A 26,788-nucleotide genomic window follows, 5' to 3' on the forward strand; every position below is an offset into this window, starting at 1 on the left:
CCTTTGTCTCACTCTTTCTATCACTCCCTTATCCTCCTGTCTCCACTCTCAGTCTTCGTCTTTCTCGCACTTTTTGATCCTCCAGGTTCCACTCTTAGTCTTGTCCCCAGTACCAATTGCTACATACCCCCTCTCTCTATTTCAGTTAACTCCTGGGAATTGTTCCCACAGCATGTACACCCTCCCCGCCCTTCAATTTAAAATTGGTTCTGATATGACAGTTAGTTATAGAGAAGATCTTGTCCTATGCTCTTCCACTATGAGGTGCTGCAGTAATGTTAGCAACGGAAATCCATTCAGTAAAAATAATATACATGTAATTTTTTAAAAAACTGTACAAGAGTACTGCTTCTATCTTGATATATTTCTCTTGATAATCAGGATGTATTGTGTTTCAGGGTTTGCCACCTCATTTAAAAATTCTCAGGATCTGAACTACCATTACTCTGGTAAGCAGAGAGTGAACACAATTCATCAATATCTACTTATCTATTCAGAGTTCACAAACGAGGTTTTAATTGTTCACTGCTCACAAAATTGTTGAGATAAGACTGTGTCAAATTATGCAGTATCAAATATTTCATTTTGTATTCCGAACCATATACTGCATTATGTGTGTGTGTGTGTACTGTTATGTAACCGGCTACTGTGGAGACTGATGTTTTCACTTGCAAATCCCAACTTCAGATACTGCCAGTGCCACTGTATGGGTGAGCTTTTAATTCACTTAAAATCCATCCATTTGCAGCCAAGTTAAAATAAGGGCCATTTTATGTCTTCAAAGGTGTTTTGGGTATAAGTTCTTCAAAAAAGTCATTGTTAACGGTATTAAGAATTATGATTGCTACCTTAAATACATATACCTGTGCATGCTTTCTAACTGCGCACGCTATCTTCCTGGTGTCATTTCTTAAATAATATTTAGTGTCAATGTTTTTTGATTATAAATGCTGTGCCCAGACATAAAACTGTTTAACTGTTATGAAACTGCTTTTTTCCTGTGCAGTCAAAACCCGGTCATGTAGCTTCTCACATATTGCTTTTTGAATTTTTTGAGAATACTGGCATTTTTTTCCCTCAGTAACAAAAATTTCCTGCCCAAAGTATAGTATGAATAAAATATATTCACCAATTACAGGCAGGGTTTTCATCTCAATGTAGGGACGGAAATTGAGGTGAGCAGGCGTGCAATTTTGTGCCGTCAGCTGGCAAGCTGGTTTACTTGAACCCTTCCTCCTTGATCCATTTTTGGGTTAGACAGATTGGGGCAGGAAACCATAACTGGCAGCGTGGCTTTGTTAAACTAATTAAACTGCCAGTTATGGCCGCCCCTGGCATTGGCAGCATGGCAGCTGCCTGGAGTTGGCCTCCCAGCTGCGGACCAGGGGATCAATATTCCAAGAGCGATTAAACACCATTCCATATCCAGACTACCTTCAAGAAATGCGACTGGAGGACAATATTTTTAAAGAAAAAGGTTTTCCAAACCGGAAGTACTGTTTGATTAAAAGGAATCTTAAGGTTGTGTCAGTGGAAGTACACAGTTGACAACTCAGTATTTTGCATCACAGCAGTAAGATTTAGATTTACCTTTTTGTTTTGCAGGACTGGTTCCCTGATGTCATGAAGGAAATTAGCTGCAAATTAATTCCTAATAGAGAGAGAAAAAGGGGATGTTAAGGCACCTCTTCGCTCTATCTTAGTTCAGGAATCATAGAATCATACAATACAGAAGAGGCCTTCGGCCCATCAAGCCTGCCGAACAAAAAAAAAGTCTCTAATCTGTACTAATCCCACTTTCCAGCAGTCGGCCCAAGCCTTGAATATTATGACATTTCAAGTGCTCATCCATGTTCTTTTTTAAGATTGTGATGTTTCCTGTCTCAACTACCCTCCCTGGTCATGCATTCCAGACTCCCATCACCCTCTGGTGGTTGTGTCAGCAGGAAAATTAAATACCTTTGAAGAACTAAATGTAAAACTTTTTCTATAGATTAGTAACACTACTTAAAATGTTGTTTCTTTTTTTTCTCGCAGCTGTTGAAAGAAATAATTTGATGAGGCTTGCCCAGACAATACCTTTCACCCCTGTTGATCTCTTTGGTAATATTCATGCTTTTCTGGCAGTTTGATTTCAAATGTTTGCTATGTCTGTGGGGCAGTGATGGGGAAAACACAAAGAGAAGCAGCAAAGTTGGGGAGAATGTTCTGCTAAATGAAAACACAGATCCGGTGCTTTCTTACAGCAGTTACCAAATTGGATAATAACTGATCAAGAGTGCAGAGTGTGGCTTATTATACTTAGATTTTTGAGACCAGAGTGCAATTCTTCTTCTGTGTTAAGATTGAAAGGATGGGCCATTACCTCATGCTCAAAATTTTCAGAAATTAATGAAAGATTGCCTAAAAAGGAGAACACTTACAATAATAATAACATTAATTTATTGTCACAAGTAGACCAGTGAAGTAAAGCAGAAGAATGGACACAATTGGAAAACTCTTTCAAACTCTAGCAGAAATCAATGGGCCAAATGGTCTCTTTCTGCATTAATGATTCAAGATATCACATGCTTCAAAAATACATATATGGTCAGAAACATCTTGTTCCAATTAAGTATCTCTCCTCTTATATTTCCTACTGTAATGTTAGAGTTTTGTATTCATTCTGACCTATTCTAACAATGATTTCATTTCTTCCTTAAAACAAATTTTGAAACATATATTCTGGTTTGTTTTCTCCTTCCTTCTGGTCCCTGCTTCCATTTTGCAGGGTGGAAGCAATTCTTAAAAAAAACTTAATTGTTTATTGAGATTTGAAGGCCACAGTTTCAATCAATCGAAAACACATACCAGTTGCACTGAAGTTATTGTTCCAATGTATTTTAGGCACCAAGTATCCAGGAATGGGCTTGCAAAAGGGAAAGTTTGTGGATGCCCAGAAGTATCTGTATGAGCAACTTGTGGGCAGCACGCTAGCATAGTGGTTAGCACAGTTGCTTCACAGCTCCAGGGTCCCAGGTTCCATTCCCGGCTGGGTCACTGTCTATGCGGAGTCTGCACGTTCTCCCTGTGTCTGCCGTGGGTTTTCTTCGGGTGCTCCGGTTTCCTCCCACAGTCTAAAGATGTGCGGGTTATGTGGATTGGCCATGATAAATTGCCCTTAATGTCCAAAAAGTTAAGTGGGGTTACTGGGTTATGGGGATAGGGTAGATACGTGGGCTTGAGTGGGGTGCTCTTTGTAAGGGCCGGTGCAGACTCGATGGGCTGAATGGCCTCCTTCTGCACTGTGAATTCTATGATCTATGGTTCATGATGCTTGAAAGTTTACACTATTTTTGAACATTGTACTTTTGTAAAATATGTCAGTTCGGTCTGGAGCAACTGTCAACAATTTGCAGTCATTACTATGCTGAAGAAACTGCGATTATTTTGTATTTCTCTGCAGCTGGTGAGGAGGTAACCATCTACAAACTAGAGGAAAGCTCATCAGTCAACCTGGACAAGAGCATGTCCTCCTGGTCTCAGCATGGTTTGGCTGCCGTGATTCATGTCCTTTCCAAGGAGGAAATGGACGGGGGACTTCGTAGGGCTATGAAAGTGTATTGCACTTGGTCGGAAGAGGATGTGCTGAAAACTGGGCAGACTTACATCATAAAGTCTTTCCTGCCAGAGGTAGTCAAAACATGGCAGAAAATCTTTAGTGAAGGAACAGTGCTCCATCTCTGTCTGAGGGTAAGTGATTCATGGAGAATGAAGAACTTTCATCTTATTGAGGTTTTTTTTTCCTTATTCATTGTTTTTTTGGGATGTATTTATAGGCCATCCCTGAGGACATTTACAAGTCGACCACAGCAATGTGGTCTGGAGTCACATGTAAGGCAGACCAGGAAAGGATGACAATTTCCTTCCCTAAAGGACATTAGTGAACCAGATGGGTTTTTACGACAATCGACAATGGTTTCATGGTCATCATTAAACTTTTAATTCCAGATTTTTAATTAAATTCAAATTCCACCATCTGCCCTGGCAGGATTCGAACCCAGAGCATTACCCTGGGTTTCTGAATTACTAGTCCAGCGACAATACCACTATGCCACTGCCTCCCTATTCCATTCAATATATGGAGGAGCTAAATATTCCCAGCCTTTCTAGTAAACTCCTCTAACTCTAGATAGGCTGGGTCACACTCCACTCCAGTTGCACTTTTATGATTTTTGGCCCTCTGATATTTGAGTATTTATTTTTTACAGGCCATTGTTCTGCTGCAATTTACCTGGTGTGAATTAAATTCTGATTGTATCCAGAATTTTGGTTTTTGAAATGCAACAGTTCTACTTGTCTCAATGTATAAGAATTCTTTGAAGAGGTAACAAGGAAGTTAGACAAAGGAGAGCCAGTGGACATGATCTATTTATATTTCCTGAAGGTCTTTAACAAAGTGCCATATAGGAGGCTGTTAAATAAGTTAAGAGCCCATGGTGTTAAGGGTAAGATCCTGGCATGGATAGAGAATTGGCTGACTGGCAGATGGCAGAGTGGGGATAAAGGAGTCTTTTTCAGGATGGCAACAGGTGACAAGTGGTGTGCCTCAGGGGTCGGTGTTGGGACCACAACTTTTTACAATATACATGATGCACAATCAATGGACACGAAACATAGATAAAGTCCGAACGATAGGCTTTAATACGCAAGAAGTGACCCAGCAGCAGACGTACAGAAGAATGGCTGACTGCCGGGAACACAGGTACTTATACTCCATCTCGTAGGTGGAGCTACCTTCCTCTCAGCCAATGGGCAGCGAGTCCTCTGCACCAATGGCAGCTCACACTCCCAGGTACCATAATACCTCATGTCATACTGCAACAATACATTAACGATCTGGAAGAAGGAACTGAGGGCACTGTTGCTAAGTTTGCAGAGGATACAAAGATATGCAGAGGGACAGGTAGTGTTGAGGAAGCGGGGGGGGGGGGGGGGGGGGCTGCAGAAGGACTTGGACAGGCTAGGAGAGTGGCAGATGGAATGCAATGTGGCAAAGTGTGAGGTTATGCACTTTGGTAGGGAGAATGGAGGCATAGACTATTTTCAAAATGGGAAAAGGCTCAGGAAATCAGAAGCATAAAGGAACTTAGGAGTCCTAGTTCAAGATTCTCTTATGATTAACGTGCAGGTTCAGTCGGCAGTTAGGAAGGCAAATGGAATGTTAGAATTCATTTCGAGAGAGCTGGAATAAAAGAGCAGGGATGTACCTCTGAGGCTATATAAGGCTCTGGTCAGACCCCTTTGGAGTATTGTGAGAAGTTTTGGGCCCTATATATAAGGAAGGATGATCTGGCCTTGGAAAGGGTTCGAGGAGGTTCACAAGAATGAACCCTGCAATGAAGAGCTTGTCATAAGAGGAACGGTTGAGGACACTGGGCCTGTACTCATTGGAGTTTAGAAGGATGAGGGGGTTTTATTGAAATTTACAGGATACTGCGAGGCCTGGATAGAGTAGAAGCAGAGAAGATGTTTCCACCAGTAGCAAAAACTAGGACTCAAAGCCACAGCCTCAGACTGAAGGAGCGATGCTTTAAAACTGAGATGAGGAGGAATTTCTTCAGCCAGACGATGGTGAATCTGCGGAATTCTGTGTCACATGTTGGGCAGCACGGTAGCATAGTGGTTAGCACTATGGCTTCACAGCGCCGGGTTCCCTGGTTTATCCCCGGCTTGGGTCACTGTCTGTGCGGAGTCTGCATGTTGTCCCCGTGTCTGCGTGGATTTCCTCCGGGTGCTCTGGTTTCCTCCCACAAGTCCCGAGAGATGTGCCGTTACGTGAATTGGGCATTCTGAATTCTTTCTCTGTGTACCCGAACAGGTGCCGGAATGTAGCGACTAGGGGCTTTTCACAGTAACTTCTTTGCCTTGTTAATGTAAGCCTACTTGTGACAATAAAGATTATTATTATTACTATCGAAGGCTTTGGAGGCCAAATCACTGAGTGTCTTTAAGACTGCGATAGATAGGTTCTTGATTAATAAGGGGATCAGGGGTTATGGGGAGAAGGCAGGAGAATGGGGATGAGAAACATATCAGCCATGATTGAATGGTGGAGCAGACCTGCTGGGCCGAATGGCCTAATTCAGCTCCAAAGTCTTATGGTCTTATGCCTTTAGCCCCCTTCAGGCCCCCATTCAGACCCCTAGACAGTACTTACCCGACACTGGCCCTGCCAGGTTGACACTGCCAGGCTATTGTCCAGACATGTCACCTGACCACCCAGGGGCTACAAATGCATCCGAGCCCCCCACTCGCTGTGATCATTTTGTCTACCCAGAGAATGCAATTGTGGCTGAGTTAAGGTCCTTGTTGAGGAACCCTTGGACTTTAATGTCTACTTTGTGCCAGCTGCCTCTGTGGCGGAAAACTACCTCCAGTATAGGCATGCTGCTCAGGCTTAAGAGGTTGAAAGAAGAGACCCATTATGAAAAATCTATAGTCAGATAGAGCACCTGCTCAAAGAGGAAACACTTCAGAGTTAATGGACCGCGAAGTGTTATAAAAAGAAACAAAGCTATTACCTCCTTTGAAAATGCCTTTAGCTGTCAATCAAGAGTCTTGGAAATGTCAGTGGGGTGTGAAATGGAATATTAGCAAGCAAGTACAAAGGTGTATTGTACTTGCAGGACAAAAGAAAGGAAATGCTGAAGAATATCGGTTGTTAACTGTACAAAGGCTTGGTCTAGCCTGACACTAATCCCGCAAAGGAGCCAATGATGTCACTGACTATCACATGACTAAACTCTTAAAGGGACCAGGCAACAGCACAACAATAACAACACACATAAAACATTTTAATCCTAAGGTCCATTATAACAAATAATTATTGTATTTTTACATCGTAATTTATACATATGTACACGGGAAGTATTGTAGTCAATGAGAAGCTCCAAAAAGATTTGCCAAAAGTAATTTATCTCCTACGCATAGTTAGGAAATACAGCAATGAAGCATCACTACAAGTCCCAGCCGGGTCCATCCTGAGGTGCCTCCGCCCCACAGCGGAAGAGCTTGTATTTCACAAGTCCCCTGAGGAGACCGATAAGGGTCAGCTCCGTGGGTCTCGTGGGGTTTATAACATCCCGCCCCCCCAAAGTCCGTACGTCTCTCTTGTGAGGAGTGAATGCGGCTATCTTCTGGCTTTTCTCGCAGTTGTGCCTCGGCTGTTGCGGGGCTGGGTCAGGAGCGTCGTTTTCACATTGATTGTCTCGGGATCACTGTCGGTGACCATTCCCTGGTGAGGCTATCGTCCGAAAATGCAGATGTCTGAGTCTCCCATGTTGGATCCTGAATCATCCACCTCATACATCTCAGTGTCAGGACCACTAGGGGGTAATGTCCCCAGGCTCTCTTGTGCGGGCAGGGGGGGCTGATAAAGGGTTCTTCCAGTGGGGCTGGTCCTGACGCTGGCATCCTGCCCAGGAAGTGGTCCAGATGCTTTCATACCATCCGTTTTTGTGTTTTAATTGCATAAGATACTGGTCCGGTCTGTTTCACCACGGTCCCTGGAATCTACCGGGCACCACCTCCAAAGTTTTGGATGTATACCGTGTCCCCAGGTCAGAAACTTCTGACCTGCATCTGTATGCTTCAGTACTGCCTCTGGAGGTCTTGTCACTGTTTCACTTTCCCACTGATGTCGGAGAACGTTAGGCTAAGGCGGGTTCTGAGCCTCCGGCCCATCAGCAGTTCCACCGGCGTCACTTTGGTCATAACGTGGCCTGGTAGCTGAACAAAAAAGGCACCCGCCTCGCCTCCATGGATCCCGTGGCCTGCTTCCTCATGCTCATCTTGAAAGTCTGCACTGCTCATTCAGCCAGACCATTTGGGGAAGGGTGGTATGGGACTGTCCAGATGTGCTTCACCCCGTTTGTCTTTCGAACCATGCAAATTTCTCGCTAGTGAACAAAGTACCGTTGTCTGCGACTGATACCTCTGAGATGCTATGGGCACTGAATGAGAGTTGTAGCATCTCAGTGGATGGCGTTTAAGTGGTTTCTGGCATTCAATGGACATCTAACCATTTGGAATGGGCGCCCACTGTCAGCAAGAACATTGAACCTTGAAAAGGTCCGGCAAAATCAGCAACATTTCCTTGCTGATCCTGGTGTAAGATGTTGTGGCGTAACCTCGCTAAGACCGAGCCCTTCCGAATCCAATTGCAAACTTGTGCGGTGGTGACTGGCAAAGTATCCATAACATTTAAGGTCGATACGACCTCATCAGCCCTTGGTGGAAATAGGGGGCTACGTGTCCGCAATGGGAGCCAGGTCGGAGCATCCACGTTTTTGATCTGCGTGCCCAGGTGATACTCAAACATGTACTTGTACGTCACTAACAATAGGGCCCAGTGCTATATCCGAGCAGATGCTATTGGCGGAATTGTCCTGTCGTCTTTAAACAATGCGGGCAATGGCTTGTGGTCCCTTGTGATGGTGAAATGATGGTCATACACATACTGGTGGAATTTATTCACCACAAAAACGATGGCCAGCCCATCTTTCTCAATCTGAGCATTGTTGAATTCAGCAGTGGCCAAAATCCACGATGTGTCGGCTATTGGTCTTTCCATTCCGACATCCACGCGGTGGGATAACACCACCCTGATTCCGTAAGGGGAGGCACCAAAGTGACCAAAAGGAGCTTTGATGAGTTGTAGTGGGTCAACAACCCTGATGAGGGCAGCCGCTGATTCACCTTGGTGAAGGCTTCTTCTTGCGGCACTCTCCATGCCCACTCCTGGTGCTTTTCCAATAGCACATACAGTTGTGCAAGGATGGTCGCCAAGGTAGGGATAAATTTCCCATAATAATTCACGAATCCTAAGAACGACCACAATTCGATTGCGTTTTCAGGATGCAGGGTTTGTTTGATTGCTCGCTCCTTTTCCTACTGGGTGCAAGCCAGCCCGGTTGACATGGTATCCTAAGAACTTGACCTCTTTTGCATAAAGAACTCACTGTCCTCTCTTAAGGCGGACGCCTATCTTGGAAAACAGCGGAGGACTTCTGAGTTGCTCAAGTACTCCTATTTGGTGGCAATGTTGACCAGGACATCGTCAAAGTAAACCGCCACGAATGGTGGTCCTTGTAGGATGTTCTCCATTACTCTGAAAATAGCACAAGCTGATGACACTCTGAAATGAAATGAAAATTGCTTGTTGTCACGAGTAGGCTTCAATGAAGTTACTGTGAAAAGCCCCTAGTCGCCACATTCCGGCGCCTGTTCGGGGAGGCTGGTACGGGAATTGAACTGCTGGCCTGCCTTGGTCTGGTTTAAAAGCCAGCGATTTAGCCCAGTGTTCTAAACCAGCCCCTGAATGGCAACCTTGTATATTTGCAGAGACCTTTGTGAATATTAATGGTCACGAATTTTCTGGAGGCTGTGTCTAGCTCCAATTGGAGGTATGTGTGACTCATGTCGAGTTTAGAAAAAATCTTTGAGTAGAGGTCCTCTATTCGCGGCATCAGGTGTCTGTCAAAATGAGAGATTCATGTGTGTTAATGGTGAGTAGGTGTTGAGATTCAGCTGCAGCATTCATTTTGAGGTAAACCTGCGATAGGTTGATCTTACTGAACCTCTGTCCTCCTGCTTGGTAGGCAAACACATTTTCAATCAATGATTGCGGCTGTTGATCCAGAATAATTATTGTTTTAAAGTCTCGGCAGATGCAAATTGTTTCATCTTGCTTCATTACAGGCTGGTAGTGACAGTTTCTAAGACTCCTGCATCTACAGGTCTCATTAGTACAGATTCAACCATTGGATGTATAGTGTAGGTTACTGCTCTAGTCTTGAGACACTTCAGTGGCTATTTTGATTGATCTTTAAAGATAGTTGTACTCCTTTCATGGACCCCAGTGAGGCCTTGACTACACTGCTGTATTTTTCGAGGTTGGTCTGTAAATCCGTCTTTGAATCAACTAATCTGTTTACTGCACTCCAGTTTAATTTGATCTTTTCCAGCCAAGAGGGGCCAAAGAGAGCTGGAACACTTCCTTGACCACCTGAAGTGGCACCTCTGCAGTTTACCCATTTAACTCTATTTTGACTGTGTTGCATTCTCGTAGATGCATTATTTCCCCAGTGGATGACATCTGCTGGCTTCAATGGTAGGTGATTCAGTTTCAGTTCATAGATGGTCTCAGGAATTAAGGAGTTGACAGCCCCTGTATCGACTTCCATTTTTACAGGTTGTCTATTCAATTTTGGAATTACCCAGAACTGATGTACAGAGAGTACATACAATTTCTCTTCCTCATCAGAACCACGTGTTGTAGTTCCATTGTTGCTATTCTTATTTTCTTCCACATTGTGAATTTTCTTAGTTGAATTCATTTTCTTACTTCTTTTAGAAGTGTTCTGTAGTATTCCTTGAACATTCTTCTCCGGAGAGACTATTTTACTCCAGCAAGCTCTTGCTGCGTGGTCAGTTCTGCCACAATTTTTCCATTGGCTGTCCTTGCTCCTGCAATCAGCCTGTGAATGGCCTGTTTCATCACAGTGATGATACACTTGTTGCTGGGTAGACTATTTCTGGGTGGCAGTCAGTTTATGGGTCCTGGTGCCTCCCCTGACCTGAGAAGCCTCTTTAGAAGCAACCTAATGCTGTTTTCACACTTAGATTTAGTTTCGTTAATAATCTCCTCTGAATGGCCTCATTTCTCAGCTCACAAACCAAGCGAGTCACCAAATTCACAAAACCCCATTAAGCGCTTGAGGGTCACAACAAACTGCGCAATGCATTCCCTCTCCAGCCGATTACTTCAGTGAAATCAAAACTTCTCGATAATTAATAGTTTTGGTGCATAATTGTCTTCGAAAATCTTAACCAATTCTTGCTAAATTTTGGCACCTAGTTTTGAACCCTGAGTGGGTGCTACTTAAGAACGCTATGTAGCTCACGGTGCAAAGAAGCCTATTGAACAGTATGTAACTGCAGTAACACAGCTTGCAGAATCATGTAAATTCGGATAACTAAATGATTATCTGATTAAAGAACGAATAGTCTATGAAACCCTGCAGTGAGTGAAAGTCGACTGAAAGAGGAGAAAGTTACTTTCAGGAAAGCAGTAAACATGTATCAAAATGGGGAGCTTGTGAAATGTCAGTAATAGCACATGTGTTCAAATAGATTTGGCAAACTGTGAGATAGATTATCCTGAGAGACATTCCAGGACGAATGAACAGGGCAATCATAGATAAAGGGCAGGATGTAAATCCTGCAGATGGCATCATACAAAGGAAAAGAAGGATAGTCCAGTGTGGGGAAAGCAGTGTTCCAACTGAAAGAAGCTGAATCTATTTCCACACAAGTATTTGGCTAGAAAGCAGCAAAACAAGCCTATACAAATGGCCATTGGATAGATAACAGCAGACAAATCTAATCAAGAACTATACACAATGCCAACAGTTTGGTTCCCTCAGGACTATAGTGATAAATGGTTTGCGACTGTTACAATGATGATTGCAGAAGGAGAGTATCATGTGACCAAGAAGTGTCAGATAGACACTGGCGTGTTATGCAACATGTTGATCTTCACAGACCTGTGAGAAGTAGCCCAACACGATGATCCAAAAATGAAGCCCTTTAAAGTAAGATTGAGGCTAAATGATGGCATGATACTCATACCGAAAGGACAAGTTAGTCTGACAGTCAAACACAATGGCAGGAATGAAGATTTAGAGTTCCAGGTCATTTCCACTGAGACCAGTCTAAAGCTTGGACTGGTATTGCTGAACATACAACAGAGATTTACAACGTGTTGCAGCACAAAAACGATTGACTGCTAAAAGGATCCCAGAGGAGTACAAAGATGTGTTTACAGGGCTGGTATGTCTACCAGGAGAATATCATCTGGAAATATTATGGGCGGGATTCTCCCATCGGGTGGCTAAGTGCCGATGCTGGCGTAAAAACGGGAGTGTTTTACTCCGGTCGGCGCCCGTACCGAGACCCGATTCTCCAGGCCACAGTGGGGTAGCATGGTGCTGTAACTGCCCACGCCGCTCCAGCTGCTGATCCCTGCATGAACTCGGCGCCGCGGGATCTGCACATGCGCAGTTGGCCCAGCAACAACTAGCACATGCGCAGTTGCGTTGACGCTAACTAGCGCATGCACAGTGGCCTTCTTCTCCGTGCCAGCCCCGACGCCAAATGGCGCAGGACTACAGGAGCCAGCACGGAGGAAAGGAGGCTCACCGACAGAGTTGCCGGCCTGCCGAACGGTGGGTCCTGATCGCGCGCCAGGCCACTACAGAGGCCCCCTCCCCCGCCCCACAGGCCACCACCCAACCCTTCAACGCCGAGGTCCCGTCAGCTCAGAAGATGTTAGAACGGCGCCGCGGGACTCGGCTTTTTGTTGACGGCCGCTCGGCCCATCCGGGCCAGAGAATCGGCATGCCAGCCCGTGCTGGAGAGTCGGCGCATACCCTGACCGGTGCCGCGCCGACCACACCGATCCCAGTGGCGCCGATTCTCTGCTCTGTGGAGAATCCTGTCCCGGCATCGGGGCGGTGTGGCATGATTCGCGCGGCCCGCCGGTGATTCTCCGACCCGGCAGGGGGTCGGAGAATTCCGCCCATAAGATAATCAGTCCAATTGAGCATCTGCCGAGAGGAGTTCCAACTGCCCTCAAGTCAAACCTAAAAGACAAGATAGAAGAGTTGGAAAAGGGGGTAATCAAGAAAGAAATAACTCTTATAGACTGGATGAGCAGCAGTGAAACAACCTGGAAAGCTGAGAGTATGCTTAGAGCCAAAGGATCTAAATAAAGTGCTGAAGAGATTTCACTGCCCATGCCAACCATTGAAGGAATTTTGCCACAACTTTTCAAGACAAATAGCTTTAATACCCTGAATATGAAGGATGGTTACAGTCAAGTGAAGTTGTATGGAGCAGCAATTTTATAACGACCAACACTGACAACATGAGGTAATCAGTGATCTTCCTGGAGTGGAAGCCAGAGTAGATGATTTATTAGTTTATGGATGTGAACTATTTAGCAAAACCTTTCCTAATTTGTTTTCTAGCTGTGCACCATTATGCTAGCTCACTTCCAAGTAGGTGAAATGGCAGTGGGACACAGAACAAGAAACAGTGTTCCGCTAAAATCAAACCACTAGTGATGACAAGACCAGTGCTGAAGTACTATGGCTTATGATGAAGTCACCTTGCAGTGTGATGCCAGCGAGATGTGTCTTGGAACAACCCTAAAGCAGCAAGGACGACCGGTCACATTTGCATCCAGGGCACTAATGCAAATGGAACAATGCCACACACAGATCAAGAAAGAGTGCCTGGCTATTGTTATTGATTCTGAACATTTTCATTAGCATCTGCTTGGAAGAGACAAAGTAACAGTTAAATCTGACCACCGAGCATTTTTCTCAAATTGCTACTATCTGCTGCAGAGCGTCTGCAAAATATGTAAACTTTGTTTGCAGAGGTATCTTCTGGACGTGACATACAAGCAAGGTAAACCAGCGTACGTTACAGACATGCTGGCAAGAGCAGAACTCCCCATGAAGAAAGTTGAGGATGCTGTGACAGAATGTGAAATCTTCCAGATTCAATGTGAAGCAGCAGCTCTACATGATCTGGAAGCCATCAACCCAGCAGAGACGTTGGGCTGGATTCTCCGCAGCCTCGCGCCAAAATCGCGTTTGGCGCAGGGGCGGATAATCAAGTTTCACGCCCAAATCGGACCCAGCGCCGGTCCGACTATTCTCCGGGAGCCGAGAATCGGCGTTTTCGCGAAGTACTCCGCGCGGCTGGCGGCCCATTGCCAGAGGCCCGCCCAGCGATCCTCCACTCCCAACCGGCCATATTCCCGACGGCGTGGTTCTAACCACATATTGCCGTTCGGTAACCTCGCGGACTCAGTCCACAACCGCCCTGGTGGGGGGAGGGGGGATTAAACATCGGGGGGCCTTATGGGTGGCCGGGGAACAAATCGGGCTGGCCAGATCTTTGGGTGTACGGCCGATCGTGGTGCCTACATCTTCCAGCGGCCTCCATGGTCCGAGTCCACCATGGCACTTGGCGCGGCCGCTGGAGACCACCACCGTGCGCATGCGTGGACTCGAAATCGGAAGTGCGGGGGCCCATATCAACAGCTAAAGCTGTGTGAATTACCCTGGGTCCCTGCTAGCCCCCTGCAGGGCATTGAATTGGCTCAAACTTTCTTCAGGAATCTTTGGAGTGAACACCAGCGTTTTTACGCCAGCATGGGGACATTGCCCCACTTTGGGAGAATCCAGCCCATTGAATCTGACAGACAAGTGCCTTGTTCAAATCAAGCAATCTATCCAAAAAGATGCAATTTTACAAGCATTACTAGAAGTAGTGATGAAAGGATGACCCAATAACATCAAGGGCACACCTACAGTCACAAGGCCACAGTGGGCATACCGAGATTAATATGGCAGTTTGTACAAAGGAAATGGAGTTCTCATCCCTCAGGCTGAAGTCCATCCATACAATCCAACAAGGAATTGTATCGAGTGTGAGAAAGGGAAAATAAGTCCTCTATTGGCCAAACATGAGCAATGAAATTGAAGATAATATTGGGCAGAGTGGTGCTTGTCATGAATACCAAGCAATGATGATCCACGTCATCCCAGACAGACCATAGAAGAAACTTGGAGTAGAGCTTTTCACTAATGCAGGAACCGATTACCTTGACATTGTAGCCTACTATTCTGATTATTGGGAGGTAGACCAACTGATTTCCATGACAAAATAAATAGTAGAACGCCTGAAAGCACGCTTCACTTGCTGCAACATTCCAGACATTGTGATGAGTGATAGTGGCCCTCAGTTCATGAGGGAAAAATTCAGTCATCAACAGAGGCTTGAGAAGTTAAACACTACACATCATTTAAATGGGAAGGCTGAGGCAACAGTGAAAATCACCAAAAGAATTGAGCAAATCTAGCACAGATGTATAGAAGGAAATCCTCAACTGGAGAAACCCACCGACTGACGGCATGGAAAGTAGTCCATTCCAAAGACTAATGTCACACCACATGCAAACTACTCTTCCAAAGCAAAAAATCTACAAACTCCAGAAGTAGCAACAAGTGTGAGTGTAAATATCAAGGTTAAGCAACAAGCATGAGTGTAAATATCAAGGTTAAACGCAAAAAGTCAAATTTCAGCCAGAACTGAGGATTAGAGAGCCAGTCATATTGCAAATCTTCAACGCGCCAAATGGAAACAGTCCATATGAAACTTGGCACATGTTTAGAGAAAATGTCACCTTGATTGTACGCAATTAAAGTGATTGATTGGGACCACTGCAGGCAAAAATACACAATGAATGAAGCTGTTTCTTCACAGCATGAAGCTTGTTCCTTCACAGTTCAAAGCTCTTCCTCCGCAGCAATTGGTCAGGAAGAAGGGACCTTTACAGCTATACTGAGTACAGAACTATCATCAATCCCCGAAGTCCACATGGCTCCAAGAATGGCAATTAAACCACAACAGTTACCATGGCAATAAGTGGCAAGGGAATGGCACTTTCCATAGGGGGAATATCATCCAGACAAACAGCCAATGACAATATGCACATGTACTGTTAAGAAACTTACACGGTTTAATGACTGTGCAATGTATGTGCAGGGACAGATAAGAATAATGAACAGTTTGTTAATGTTGTGACGAATGCAGGATTTTAGATATATTGGTATATAAACCTTTTTTTGAATAATCTTGTTTTGCAAGACCAGAAAGCTTTTAGGAACCAGAGGTGAAATTCACCAGTGCAAAAAGCCTGGACTAATACATTGTTGTTTGATTAGGGGGAGTCCCTGGGATTCAATGAGTTTTCAACCTGGGGAATTAATTTGTTTCAGCTTGGAGAGATGATGGGCTGGATTCTCCGTTCCTGTGTCTAAGTGCTGATCTGTGGAGTTCCACGACATACAAATCGGTACCACTCCCGCACCGATTCTGCTACAGGTCGGGCTAGCACTGGTGCTGTGTGAAACACCCGTAGAACATGCAAAAAACGGCGGGAGAATTGCTGGGTTCATGCTGGACAAATGCAGGGCTGACAAGCTGCAGCCGCGCGTACACTTACATCCCCCACACACCGATCGCGCCCAAAAAGATGGCACCGATTATGCTGGACCGAGTACCCGTCCACTCCGACCCCACAGCCTACCTCCTGGCCACCCCTCACTACACCCCCCAGCCCTGGCAGAAGCCCCCCCGCTAGCTGCACAACTGCCGGCGAACTATGGCGGTGTTGGACACTGTCCGTATGCCCTCTCTCTCTCTCAGCAACGACTATGCCAGGTTCATGACTGTTGAGACCACATGTGACCCATGCCTTTGGGAACTTGGCCCATCGCAAGCGGAGCATCATGGGTGAGCCCGCTAATGAGATGCGAACATGGTTGCAACTATGAGCGCGCGTCACAACAACGCTGATTTGGAGGGGGCGGAGCATCGCGATTCTGCACCAATTGGGGGGGATGCTGAAACAAACCAGTTAAAATCGCTTTTTGAAGATAATCAGCCAGAGTCTACATGGGTTCTAACAGGAGCCAAATTTGTTCTGGAAAGCAAGTATTACTCTGTGCCAGTGGGATGTAAGATGGATTGAGAGCTGTATGCATTTCATTTCATGTTGTTTAATTGGGAATAGAAATAGTAATCAGGGTATTAGTACTTACTTTATTATGTAATATTGTTGAAGGGGTAATTGTAAGCTATTTATGGTTGTGATATTATAGAGTCTAATATTGTGTTAACGATAAAGTTTTGTTTTAAAAATACCAAATCCTTATTTTTATGTGCAATCACTCCTGCAGCAAAGTATTTTTTCCACACAAGTCTTTCAAAATAAACTAAAATATTGTGGTTTTGGTCCAGTGTGCTAGCTACTGTTGAGGACTGGTCTGGGATCATAATAATGTGTGCAAACAGGGGGTGTATAGTGTGTAACTTGGGAACTGAAAGTAACACGGGTATGTCGGTGTCTGTTATTCATTAGGAAGGAGGCAGTTGTATCTTTTATTCAGTATGAAAAGGGGGATGAAGATCTCTCACTGAGACAGAGACTGTCTTTGAACTCACAAAACCCAAAGGACCCATTTTGCCTTCAAAAAATATTTGAATGTCTTGGTAACAGACCTTGTTTATTTCAGGTTAAATATTGAGTTGAATTTATTGAACAATTACTGACAAATGAATAAGTGGTAGTAATGCTGTTGTGTATCTTCTCTTTAGTTGGGCAAGGGTGGTTTGTGTCAGTCTCAACCAGGGTATGGAAAGAAAATCCAAGTTGGACAATGAGGCAGTATTAGTTTCATTGCCAGATTTTGCCTCATTGTCCAGGTTTTCTGATGATACAAAGTTAGGTAGTAAAGTAAGCTTTGATACACAAAGCAGCTGTGGAAGTATATAGGGCAGAACTTAATGTTGGCAGCAGAAGTCTTATCCGCCAGCTGTAGAACTGGTGGGATTCCTATGTCACCTTTGTTGGGGAAGGCCACTAGAATGATGTGCCCATCATGCACTTAACTGGCCAGCATTGATTGGTTGATTCATATTTATTGTCACATGTACCGAAGTACAGTGAAAAGTATTTTTCTGCGGCCGAGGGAACGTACACAGTACGTACACAGTACACAAAAGAATAATCAACAGAGAACATTGACAAATGTTATTTCAACAAACAGTGATTGGTTACAGTGCGGAACAAGGGGCAAAACAAAGCAAATACATGAGCATGAGCAGCATAAGGCATCATGAATAGTGTTCTTACAGAGAACAAGATCGGTCCAAGGGAGAGTCGTTGAGGAGTCTAGTAGCTGTGGGGAAGAAGCTGTTCCTATGTCTGGTTGTGCGGGTCTTCCGAATTCTGTACCTTCTGCCTGATGGAAGGGTCTGGCAGAGGGCAAAGCTTGAGTGTGAGGGGTCTCTGACAATGCTGTCTGCCTTCCTGAGGCAGCGGGAGGTGTATAGAGAATCAATGGGAGGATGGCAAGCTTGTGTGATGTTTTGAGCTCAGTTCACCACACTCCACAGTTTCTTGTGATCTTGGGCTGAGCAGTTACCATACCAAGCTGTGATGCAGCTGGGTAGGATGCTCTCTGTGGCATTGGGCCTTCCTTGGAACTTTGGACCAAAGGGGAGGAAGTCCTGCCCGCTGAGACCTGCTGGCCAATCAGAAGCCAGCAGCTCGCCATAGCCTCTCAGCATGAAAGAGAGTGGTGACTGCCGCCGGCTGGTTGTGTCCCCACCAGAGACTGAGGAAAGACAAGGGACACGTGAGTGAGGGCGGGATGGTGATTACTGGCTAGGGGAGTGGAGGGGCTCAGAAGAAAGGGCAGAGGTGGCCCTCGGTGGACACCCCTTTGCAATGCCATATACCTTAAATGGCTTTGAACAATGGAACCCCCGCCCTGGAACTCACAAGCAAACCCAATGAGGTTTTCTTTTTGGGTTCCGGAATGGTGATTTTCCCACTGGCTGTTGTTTGAATACTAACTGGAGTGCTGAGCTTGTGGCATTTGAGTGCTACAGTGAGAGTTTGGTGACTGAGGGAGTGCTGAGCTTGTGGCATTTGAGTGCTACAGTGAGAGTTTGGTGACTGAGGGAGTTAGATGAGGAGGGAGTAAGGTGCTCCTTACATTTCATTTCCTATATTTATCAAAGAGCGTGAAGGGAGCCAGGTGTTTAGAGTACAGCTGACTGGAAGTAGAGGTGGAGGTCCAGTTGGTCCAAGGGGCAGCTAATTCTGTAAAGTAAGAGGGGATGGAGGCTAGGGCAGTTGCATGCTCCTCCTGTAGGATGTGGGTGGTGAGGGAAACCACTGGTGTCCCCGCTGACTATACCTGCGGGAAGTGCACCCAACTCCAGCTCCTCAGAGACCGTGTTAAGGTACTGGAGCTGGATGAACTTCGGATCATCCGGGAGGCAGAGGGGGTTATAGAGAAGAGTTACAGGGAGGTAGCCACACCAAAGGTACTGGACAAGAGTAGCTGGGTTACAGTCAGGGGAAAGAAAACTAACAGGCAGACAGTGCAGGGATCTTTCGTGTCCGTTCCCCTTCAAAACAAGTATACCGTTTTGGATGCTGTTGGGGGGGATGACCTACCAGGGGAAGGCCCCAGCGGCCAGGTCTCTGGCACTGAGTCTGGCTCTGGGGCTCAGAAGGGAAGGGGGGAGCATAGAAAAGCAATAGTAATAGGAGATTCAATGGTTAGGGGAATAGATAGGAGATTCTGTGGTCGCGAGCGAGACTCCCGAAAGGTACATAGAACATAGAACATTACAGCACAGAACAGGCCCTTCGGCCCTCGATGTTGTGCCGAGCAATGATCACCCTACTCAAACCCACGTATCCACCCTATACCCGTAACCCAACAACCCCCCCTTAACATTACTTTTTAGGACACTACGGGCAATTTAGCATGGCCAATCCACCTAACCCGCACATCTTTGGACTGTGGGAGGAAACCGGAGCACCCGGAGGAAACCCACGCACACACGGGGAGGACGTGCAGACTCCACACAGACAGTGACCCAGCCGGGAATCGAACCTGGGACCCTGGAGCTGTGAAGCATTTATGCTAACCACCATGCTACCGTGCTGCCCAAGGTATCACTGTAGGATGTGGGTGGTGAGGGAAACCACTGGTGTCCCCGCTGACTATACCTGCGGGAAGTGCACCCAACTCCAGCTCCTCAGAGACCGTGTTAAGGTACTGGAGCTGGAGCTGGATGAACTTCGGATCATCCGGGAGGCAGAGGGGGTTATAGAGATGAGTTACAGGGAGGTAGCCACACCAAAGGTACTGGACAAGAGTAGCTGGGTTACAATCAGGGGAAAGAAAACTAACAGGCAGACAGTGCAGGGATCCCTCGTGGCCGTTCCCCTTCAAAACAAGTATACCGTTTTGGATGCTGTTGGGGGGGGATGACCTACCGGGGGAAGGCTGCCCGAGGTATGTTGCCTCCCAGGTGCCAGGGCCAGGGATGTCTCGGATCGTGTCTTCAGGATCCTGAAGGGGGAGGGTGAGCAGCCCGAAGTCGTGGTGCACATTGGTACCAACGACGTAGGTAGGAAAAAGGGTGTGGAGGTAATAAACAAGTTTTTGGGAGTTAGGCTGGAAGTTAAAGGCCAGGACAGAGTTGTCATCTCTGGTTTGTTGCTGGTGCCACGTGATAGCGAGGCTAGGAATAGGGAGAGAGTGCAGTTGAACACGTGGCTGCAGGAATGGTGTAGGAGGGAGGGCTTCAGGTATTTGGATAATTGGAGCGCATTCTGGGGAAGGTGGGACCTGTACAAGCAGGATGGGTTGCATCTGAACCAGAGGGGCACCAATATCCTGGGGGGGAGGTTTTCTAGTACTCTTCGGGAGGGTTTAAACTAATTTGGCAGGGGAATGGGAACCGGATCTGTAGTCCAGCAACTAAGGAAGACGATAGTCAGGACGCCAAAGCATGTAGTGATGCAGTGGGGAAGGTAACAATGACAAAGGAGAGTACTTGCAGGCAAGGAGATGGGTTGAAGTGTGTATACTTTAATGCAAGAAGCATCAGGAATAAGGTGGGTGAACTTAAGGCATGGATCGGTACTTGGGACTACGATGTAGTGGCCATCACGGAAACTTGGATAGAAGAGGGGCAGAAATGGTTGTTGGAGGTCCCTGGTTATAGATGTTTCAACAAGATTAGGGAGGATGGTAAAAGAGGTGGGGGGGGGTAGGGGGGTGGCATTGTTAATTAGAGATAGTATAACAGCTGCAGAAAGGCAGTTCGAGGGGGATCTGCCTACTGAGGTAATATGGGTTGAAGTCAGAAATAGGAAAGGAGCAGTCACCTTGTTGGGAGTTTTCTATAGGCCCCCCAATAGCAGCAGAGATGTGGAGGAACAGATTGGGAAACAGATTTTGGAAAGGTGCAGAAGTCACAGAGTAGTAGTCATGGGTGACTTCAACTTCCCAAACATTGAGTGGAAACTCTTTAGATCAAATAGTTTAGATGGGGTAGTGTTTGTGCAGTGTGTCCAGGAAGCTTTTCTAACACAGTATGTAGATTGTCCGACCAGAGGGGAGGCCATATTGGATTTAGTACTTGGTAATGAACCAGGGCAGGTGATAGATTTGTTAGTGGGGGAGCATTTTGGAGGTAATGACCACAATTCTGTGACTTTCACTTTAGTTATGGAGAGGGATAGGTGCGTGCAACAGGGCAAGGTTTATAATTGGGGCAAGGGTAAATACAATGCTGTCAGACAAGCATTGAAGTGCAGAAGTTGGGAACATAGGCTGTCAGGGAAGGACACAAGTGAAATGTGGAACTTGTTCAAGGAACAAGTACTGCGTGTCTTTGATATGTATGTCCCTGTCAGGCAGGGAAGAGATGGTCGAGTGAGGGAACCATGGTTGACAAGAGAGGTTGAATGTCTTGTTAAGAGGAAGAAGGAGACTCATGTAAGGCTGAAGAAACAAGGTTCAGACAGGGCGCTGGAGGGATACAAGATAGCCAGGAGGGAACTGAAGAAAGGGATTAGGAGAGCTAAGAGAGGGCATGAAAAATCTTTGGCGGGTAGGATCAAGGAAAACCCCAAGGCCTTTTACACATATGTGAGAAATATGAGAATGACTAGAGCGAGGGTAGGTCCGATTAAGGACAGTAGCGGGAGATTGTGTATTGAGTCTGAAGAGATAGGAGAGGTCTTGAACAAGTATTTTTCTTCAGTATTTACAAACGAGAGGGGCCATATTGTTGGAGAGGACAGCGTGAAGCAGACTGATAAGCTTGAGGAGATACTTGTCAGGAAGGAAGATGTGTTGCGTGTTTTGAAAACCTTGAGGACAGACAAGTCCCCCGGGCCTGACGGGATATATCCAAGGATTCTATGGGAAGCAAGAATTGAAATTGCAGAGCCGTTGGCAATGATCTTTTTGTCCTCGCTGTCAACAGGTGTGGTACCAGAGGATTGGAGAGTGGCGAATGTCGTGCCCCTGTTCAAAAAAGGGAATAGGGATAACCCTGGAAATTACAGGCCAGTCAGTCTTACTTCGGTGGTAGGTAAAGTAATGGAAAGGGTACTGAGGGATAGGATTTCTGAGCATCTGGAAAGGCATTGCTTGATTAGGGATAGTCAGCATGGATTTGTGAGGGGTAGGTCTTGCCTCACAAGTCTTATTGACTTCTTTGAGGAGGTGACCAAGCATGTGGATGAAGGTAAAGCAGTGGATGTAGTGTACATAGATTTTAGTAAGGCATTTGATAAGGTTCCCCATGGTAGGCTTATGCAGAAAGTAAGGAGGCATGGGATAGTGGGAAATTTGGCCAGTTGGATAACAAACTGGCTAACCGATAGAAGACAGAGAGTGGTGGTGGATGGCAAATATTCAGCCTGGAGCCCAGTTATCAGTGGCGTACCGCAGGGATCAGTTCTGGGTCCTCTGCTGTTTGTGATTTTCATTAACGACTTGGATGAGGGAGTTGAAGGGTGGGTCAGTAAATTTGCAGATGATACGAAGATTGGTGGAGTTGTGGATAGTGAGGAGGGTTGTTGTCGGCTTCAAAGAGACATAGATAGAATGCAGAGCTGGGCTGAGAAGTGGCAGATGGAGTTTAACCCTGACAAGTGTGAGGTTGTCCATTTTGGATGGACAAATATGAATGCGGAATACAGGGTTAATGGTAGGGTTCTTGGCAATGTGGAGGAGCAGAGAGATCTTGGGGTCTATGTTCATAGATCTTTGAAAGTTGCCACTCAAGTGGATAGAGCTGTGAAGAAGGCCTATGGTGTGCTAGCGTTTATTAGCAGAGGGATTGAATTTAAGAGCCGTGAGGTGATGATGCAGCTGTACAAAACCTTGGTCAGGTCACATTTGGAGTACTGTGTGCAGTTCTGGTCACCTCATTTTAGGAAGGATGTGGAAGCTTTGGAAAAGGTGCAAAGGAGATTTACCAGGATGTTGCCTGGAATGGAGAGTAGGTCATACGAGGAAAGGTTGAGGGTGCTAGGCCTTTTCTCATTAGAACGGAGAAGGATGAGGGGCAACTTGATAGAGGTTTATAAGATGATTAGGGGAATAGATAGAGTAGACAGTCAGAGACTTTTTCACCATTACAAGGGGACATAAATTTAAGATAAATGGTGGAAGATATAGAGGGGATGTCAGAGGTAGGTTCTTTACCCAGAGAGTAGTGGGGGCATGGAATGCACTGCCTGTGGAAGTAGTTGAGTCGGAAAAGTTAGGGACCTTCAAGCGGCTATTGGATAGGTACATGGATTAGGGTAGAATAATGGAGTGTAGGTTAACTTCTTAAGGGCAGCACAGTAGCATTGTGGATAGCACAATTGCTTCACAGCTCCAGGGTCCCAAGTTCGATTTCGACTTGGGTCGCTGTCTGTGTGGAGTCTGAACACCCTCCCCGTGACTGCGTGGGTTTCCTCCGGGTACTCCGGTTTCCTCCCACAGTCCAAAGATGTGCAGGTTGAGTAGATTGGCCATGAAAAATTGTCCAAAATTCTATGATTAACCTAGGACAAAAGTTCGGCGCAATATCGTGGGCCGAAGGGCCTGTTCTGTGCTGTATTTCTCTATCTCTATCTAACGGCAACGGCGCTGTGATGAGACCCTTAAGTGGGCATTAATTGCCCACTATAAGATTTAGGTTGAGTTTGAGAGTCACAAATTACCCAAAATGGGGGTGAAAGTCAGGGGGAGGGTGGTGGAACTGTGGAATCAGAGGGAGGTGAGCTGCCAATGCTAACAAGGTACACTCCTAAGGGCGGTAAACCCTCTCATTCCTGTCCTTTTTACGAAGGCTGGTGAAGAAACAACCTGCCCACAATAGTTCATTGTTGATTGGCCAATGTATTAAAACAGTGAGGACAGATTGAGGGCCTTAAGTGGCCAATAATTTGCAATCTAAATAGCTCAGTAATCCTAAGGGCGAGCAGGCTAATGGGAGCCTTATCCACCCCTGTATTGTGGGGACCAGGTGGGGAGCGGATGGGAAAGTGGCGGACTAGTCACCTGACATGTTTTAATGCCTCCTTCTGAAAATATGCTGGGTGGGGACCTGTAAATTCCAGCCCATTATTTCCATATCCTTAATGGTGTTGATATAAAAGCTCAGCCACAATCTATTGATGAAGGAGCAGGGTGGCATTCCCAAGTGACCTACTCCTGCTTCTATTTTTTAATGTTCTTCTGTTAGTGCACCCTGTTGTGAATGGGATCCAAAGAAGAAGAACCCAAAATTCAAATTCACATTTACAGAGGGATTTTCCTCGATATACTTCAGAGGATATTACAAGGGGAAGATTTACAGATGGAAAACTCAAATCAAATTCCTCATCAACATTTAACAGATTCACTCCTTCATCAGGGCCTGAATGTCATTGGCCTGTAAATATGAAAGGAGAATTTTTTTGTCTGTGGGAAAGATTTTAAACATTTGTGCGACTGGAAAATCAACAAGACACACACAGAGTGAGAGTGGTCCAGAGCACTGACTGTGGAAAGAGCTTTAACCAGTTACACAGCCTGAAAACAGTAAGAAGTCTTACAACACCAGGTTAAAGTCCAACATGTTTGTTTCAAACATTAGCTTTTGGAGCACTGCTCCTTCCTCATTTACCTGAGGAAGGAGCAGTGCTCCGAAAGCTAGTGTTTGAAACAAACATGTTGGACTTTAACCTGGTGTTGTAAGACTTCTTACTGTGCTCACCCCAGTCCAACGCCGGCATCTCCACATCACAGCCTGATAAAGAATTGCGCCATTTACAACGTGGAGAGACAGACCATAGACGTGTTCTGTGTGTGGACAGGATTTTAACTGATTGCCAAATCTGTAGAGACATAAGGACACCACTGACATGCTGAAACTGTGGATACTGTGGGAAGGGATTCAGCTCCCCATGTGAACTGGAGATTCATCACCGTAGTCACACCTATGAGGGACCATTCACCTGATCTGAGTTAGGGAAGGGACTCACTCAGTTATCCAGCCTGCAAAACCACCAACAAGTTCACACCACAGCGAGGCCGTTTACCTACTCTGAGTGTGGGAAGATATTCAGTGATTCATCAGCCCTATGTAAATACCAAAGAGTTCATACAGGCAATAGGCTGCTCACCTGCACTGAGTGTGGGAAGTGGGCAGCACGGTGGTTAGCACTGTTGCTTCACAGCCCAGGGTCCCAGGTCCGATTCACAGCTTGGGTCACTGTCTGTGCTTTTAGGTAATTTGGACATTCTGAATTTTCCCTCTGTGTACCTGAACAGGTACAGGACTGTGGCGACGAGGGGATTTTCACAGTAACTTCATTGCAGTGTTAATGTAAGCCTACTTGTGACAATAAAGATTATTATTATTATATTCTATGTACACTATAGGGGTAATCACATTCTTCGTAAATATATTCACAGTTCTGTTGCACATAAAAGAACATTTTCCTGAACAATTTCCTTTAACAGATTGATCGAAGAATGTCAAAACCATTTTTTGAGCAATTGTTTTTTCTTCCTGCTTTCATGTAGGAAATACAACAGCAAAGGGCTGCACAGAAACTCATTTACACCTTCAATCAAATGAAACCACAAACCATCCCTTATACTCCAAGGTAAGAAGCTGGATTTAACAGATCATTGTTTAAAAATCTGATCACATTGCGCAACTACCTGTGTGGTATCAAAGTTATCGCAGCAGTCGGTGAATTCACCAGCACCCATCTCTGAGTAGACATTGGGCATCTGGCCAGTTCAGTCCAGAGTAGGAAATAGAGAATTAGGTATGTCAAAATACCCTGTTCTGCATTTCAAATTTAGGCCTCAGCTGTGGTTCAGCAGTGTCAAGTTTGTGAGTTCAAGTCCCACTCTCAGGGGCTTGTACTCATGGTCTAGGCTGACACTCTAGTTCTGCACTGAGGGAATGCCATCTTTCAGATGTAAAAGATACCACATATTATTTGAAGGAGAGCAGGGAAGATTTTCCCAGTCTCCTGACTAACCTCTAAAACAGACATCTGCTCATTTGTCTCATTGCTGTTAGTGAGGGCTTTCTTTGTGCAGCTGCGTTTCCCACTTTACAACAATGAATGGGATTTTCTGCACCCGCCATTGGATGGTGACGGCACCAGGAAACTGGCATTGGGAATTTGCCATTGGCACGACCAGAAGATCCTGCTAGCGAGAATGAATGGAAAATTCTAACCTATGACTACACATTAAAAGTGATTAATTCGCTGTAAAGTGACTTGAAACATCCTGTGGTTATGAAAGTGGCTACACAAATGCAAGTCTTTATTTTAAATGGGCCTGCCTTCTGACATGGGTCAGCTCTCACCACAGCGACAGCAGGTCCAGGGTTGTTCAGTAATTTTCAGAGTGCTTCCACCCCGGTTTCTCCTGAGTCAGTGGCCTGAAAATAGAAATCCATCTTTTTCCAGGCACTAAGATTCTTTTAGTGTTCTGTTGGTGTTCTTGGACGCCCCCTACACCCCAAAATACAAATAGAGCTGAATTTCCCAACAGCAAGAGCTCCAACATATCATAACACAACTACCACTATTTGCTGAGGCTCCACATTCAGGAAATTCCTCTCGTCACAAGGGGAATGTATTAGCCCACTTACAACCTAATAATAAAATTACTGTTACAAAATGTCAGTTTTAATAAACTGAAAAAGAAATTAGGAAAAGAATATATCGTTAAATCTGGTTCCTGTGGAATGAGAGCCAATGGATAATTTTAAATAA

At 45.5% G+C, this 26,788-nt stretch overlaps 1 protein-coding gene across 1 annotated transcript in view; it reads left to right on the forward strand.

Annotated features, from left to right (window-relative positions):
• The window catches only part of LOC119970397 (transient receptor potential cation channel subfamily M member 6-like), a 282,278-nt gene that overhangs the window by 240,425 nt on the left and 15,065 nt on the right, over positions 1-26,788 (forward strand). Inside the window, exons 32-35 of the mRNA XM_038804950.1 lie at positions 399-449; positions 2,038-2,103; positions 3,446-3,732; positions 25,572-25,654. Coding sequence (XP_038660878.1) covers positions 399-449; positions 2,038-2,103; positions 3,446-3,732; positions 25,572-25,654 — 487 coding nt within the window. The remainder of the gene's footprint in view (positions 1-398; positions 450-2,037; positions 2,104-3,445; positions 3,733-25,571; positions 25,655-26,788) is intronic.

This window comes from Scyliorhinus canicula, chromosome 8 (genome assembly GCF_902713615.1).
Source record: "Scyliorhinus canicula chromosome 8, sScyCan1.1, whole genome shotgun sequence".
NCBI classification, from domain to species: Eukaryota; Metazoa; Chordata; class Chondrichthyes; order Carcharhiniformes; family Scyliorhinidae; genus Scyliorhinus; species Scyliorhinus canicula.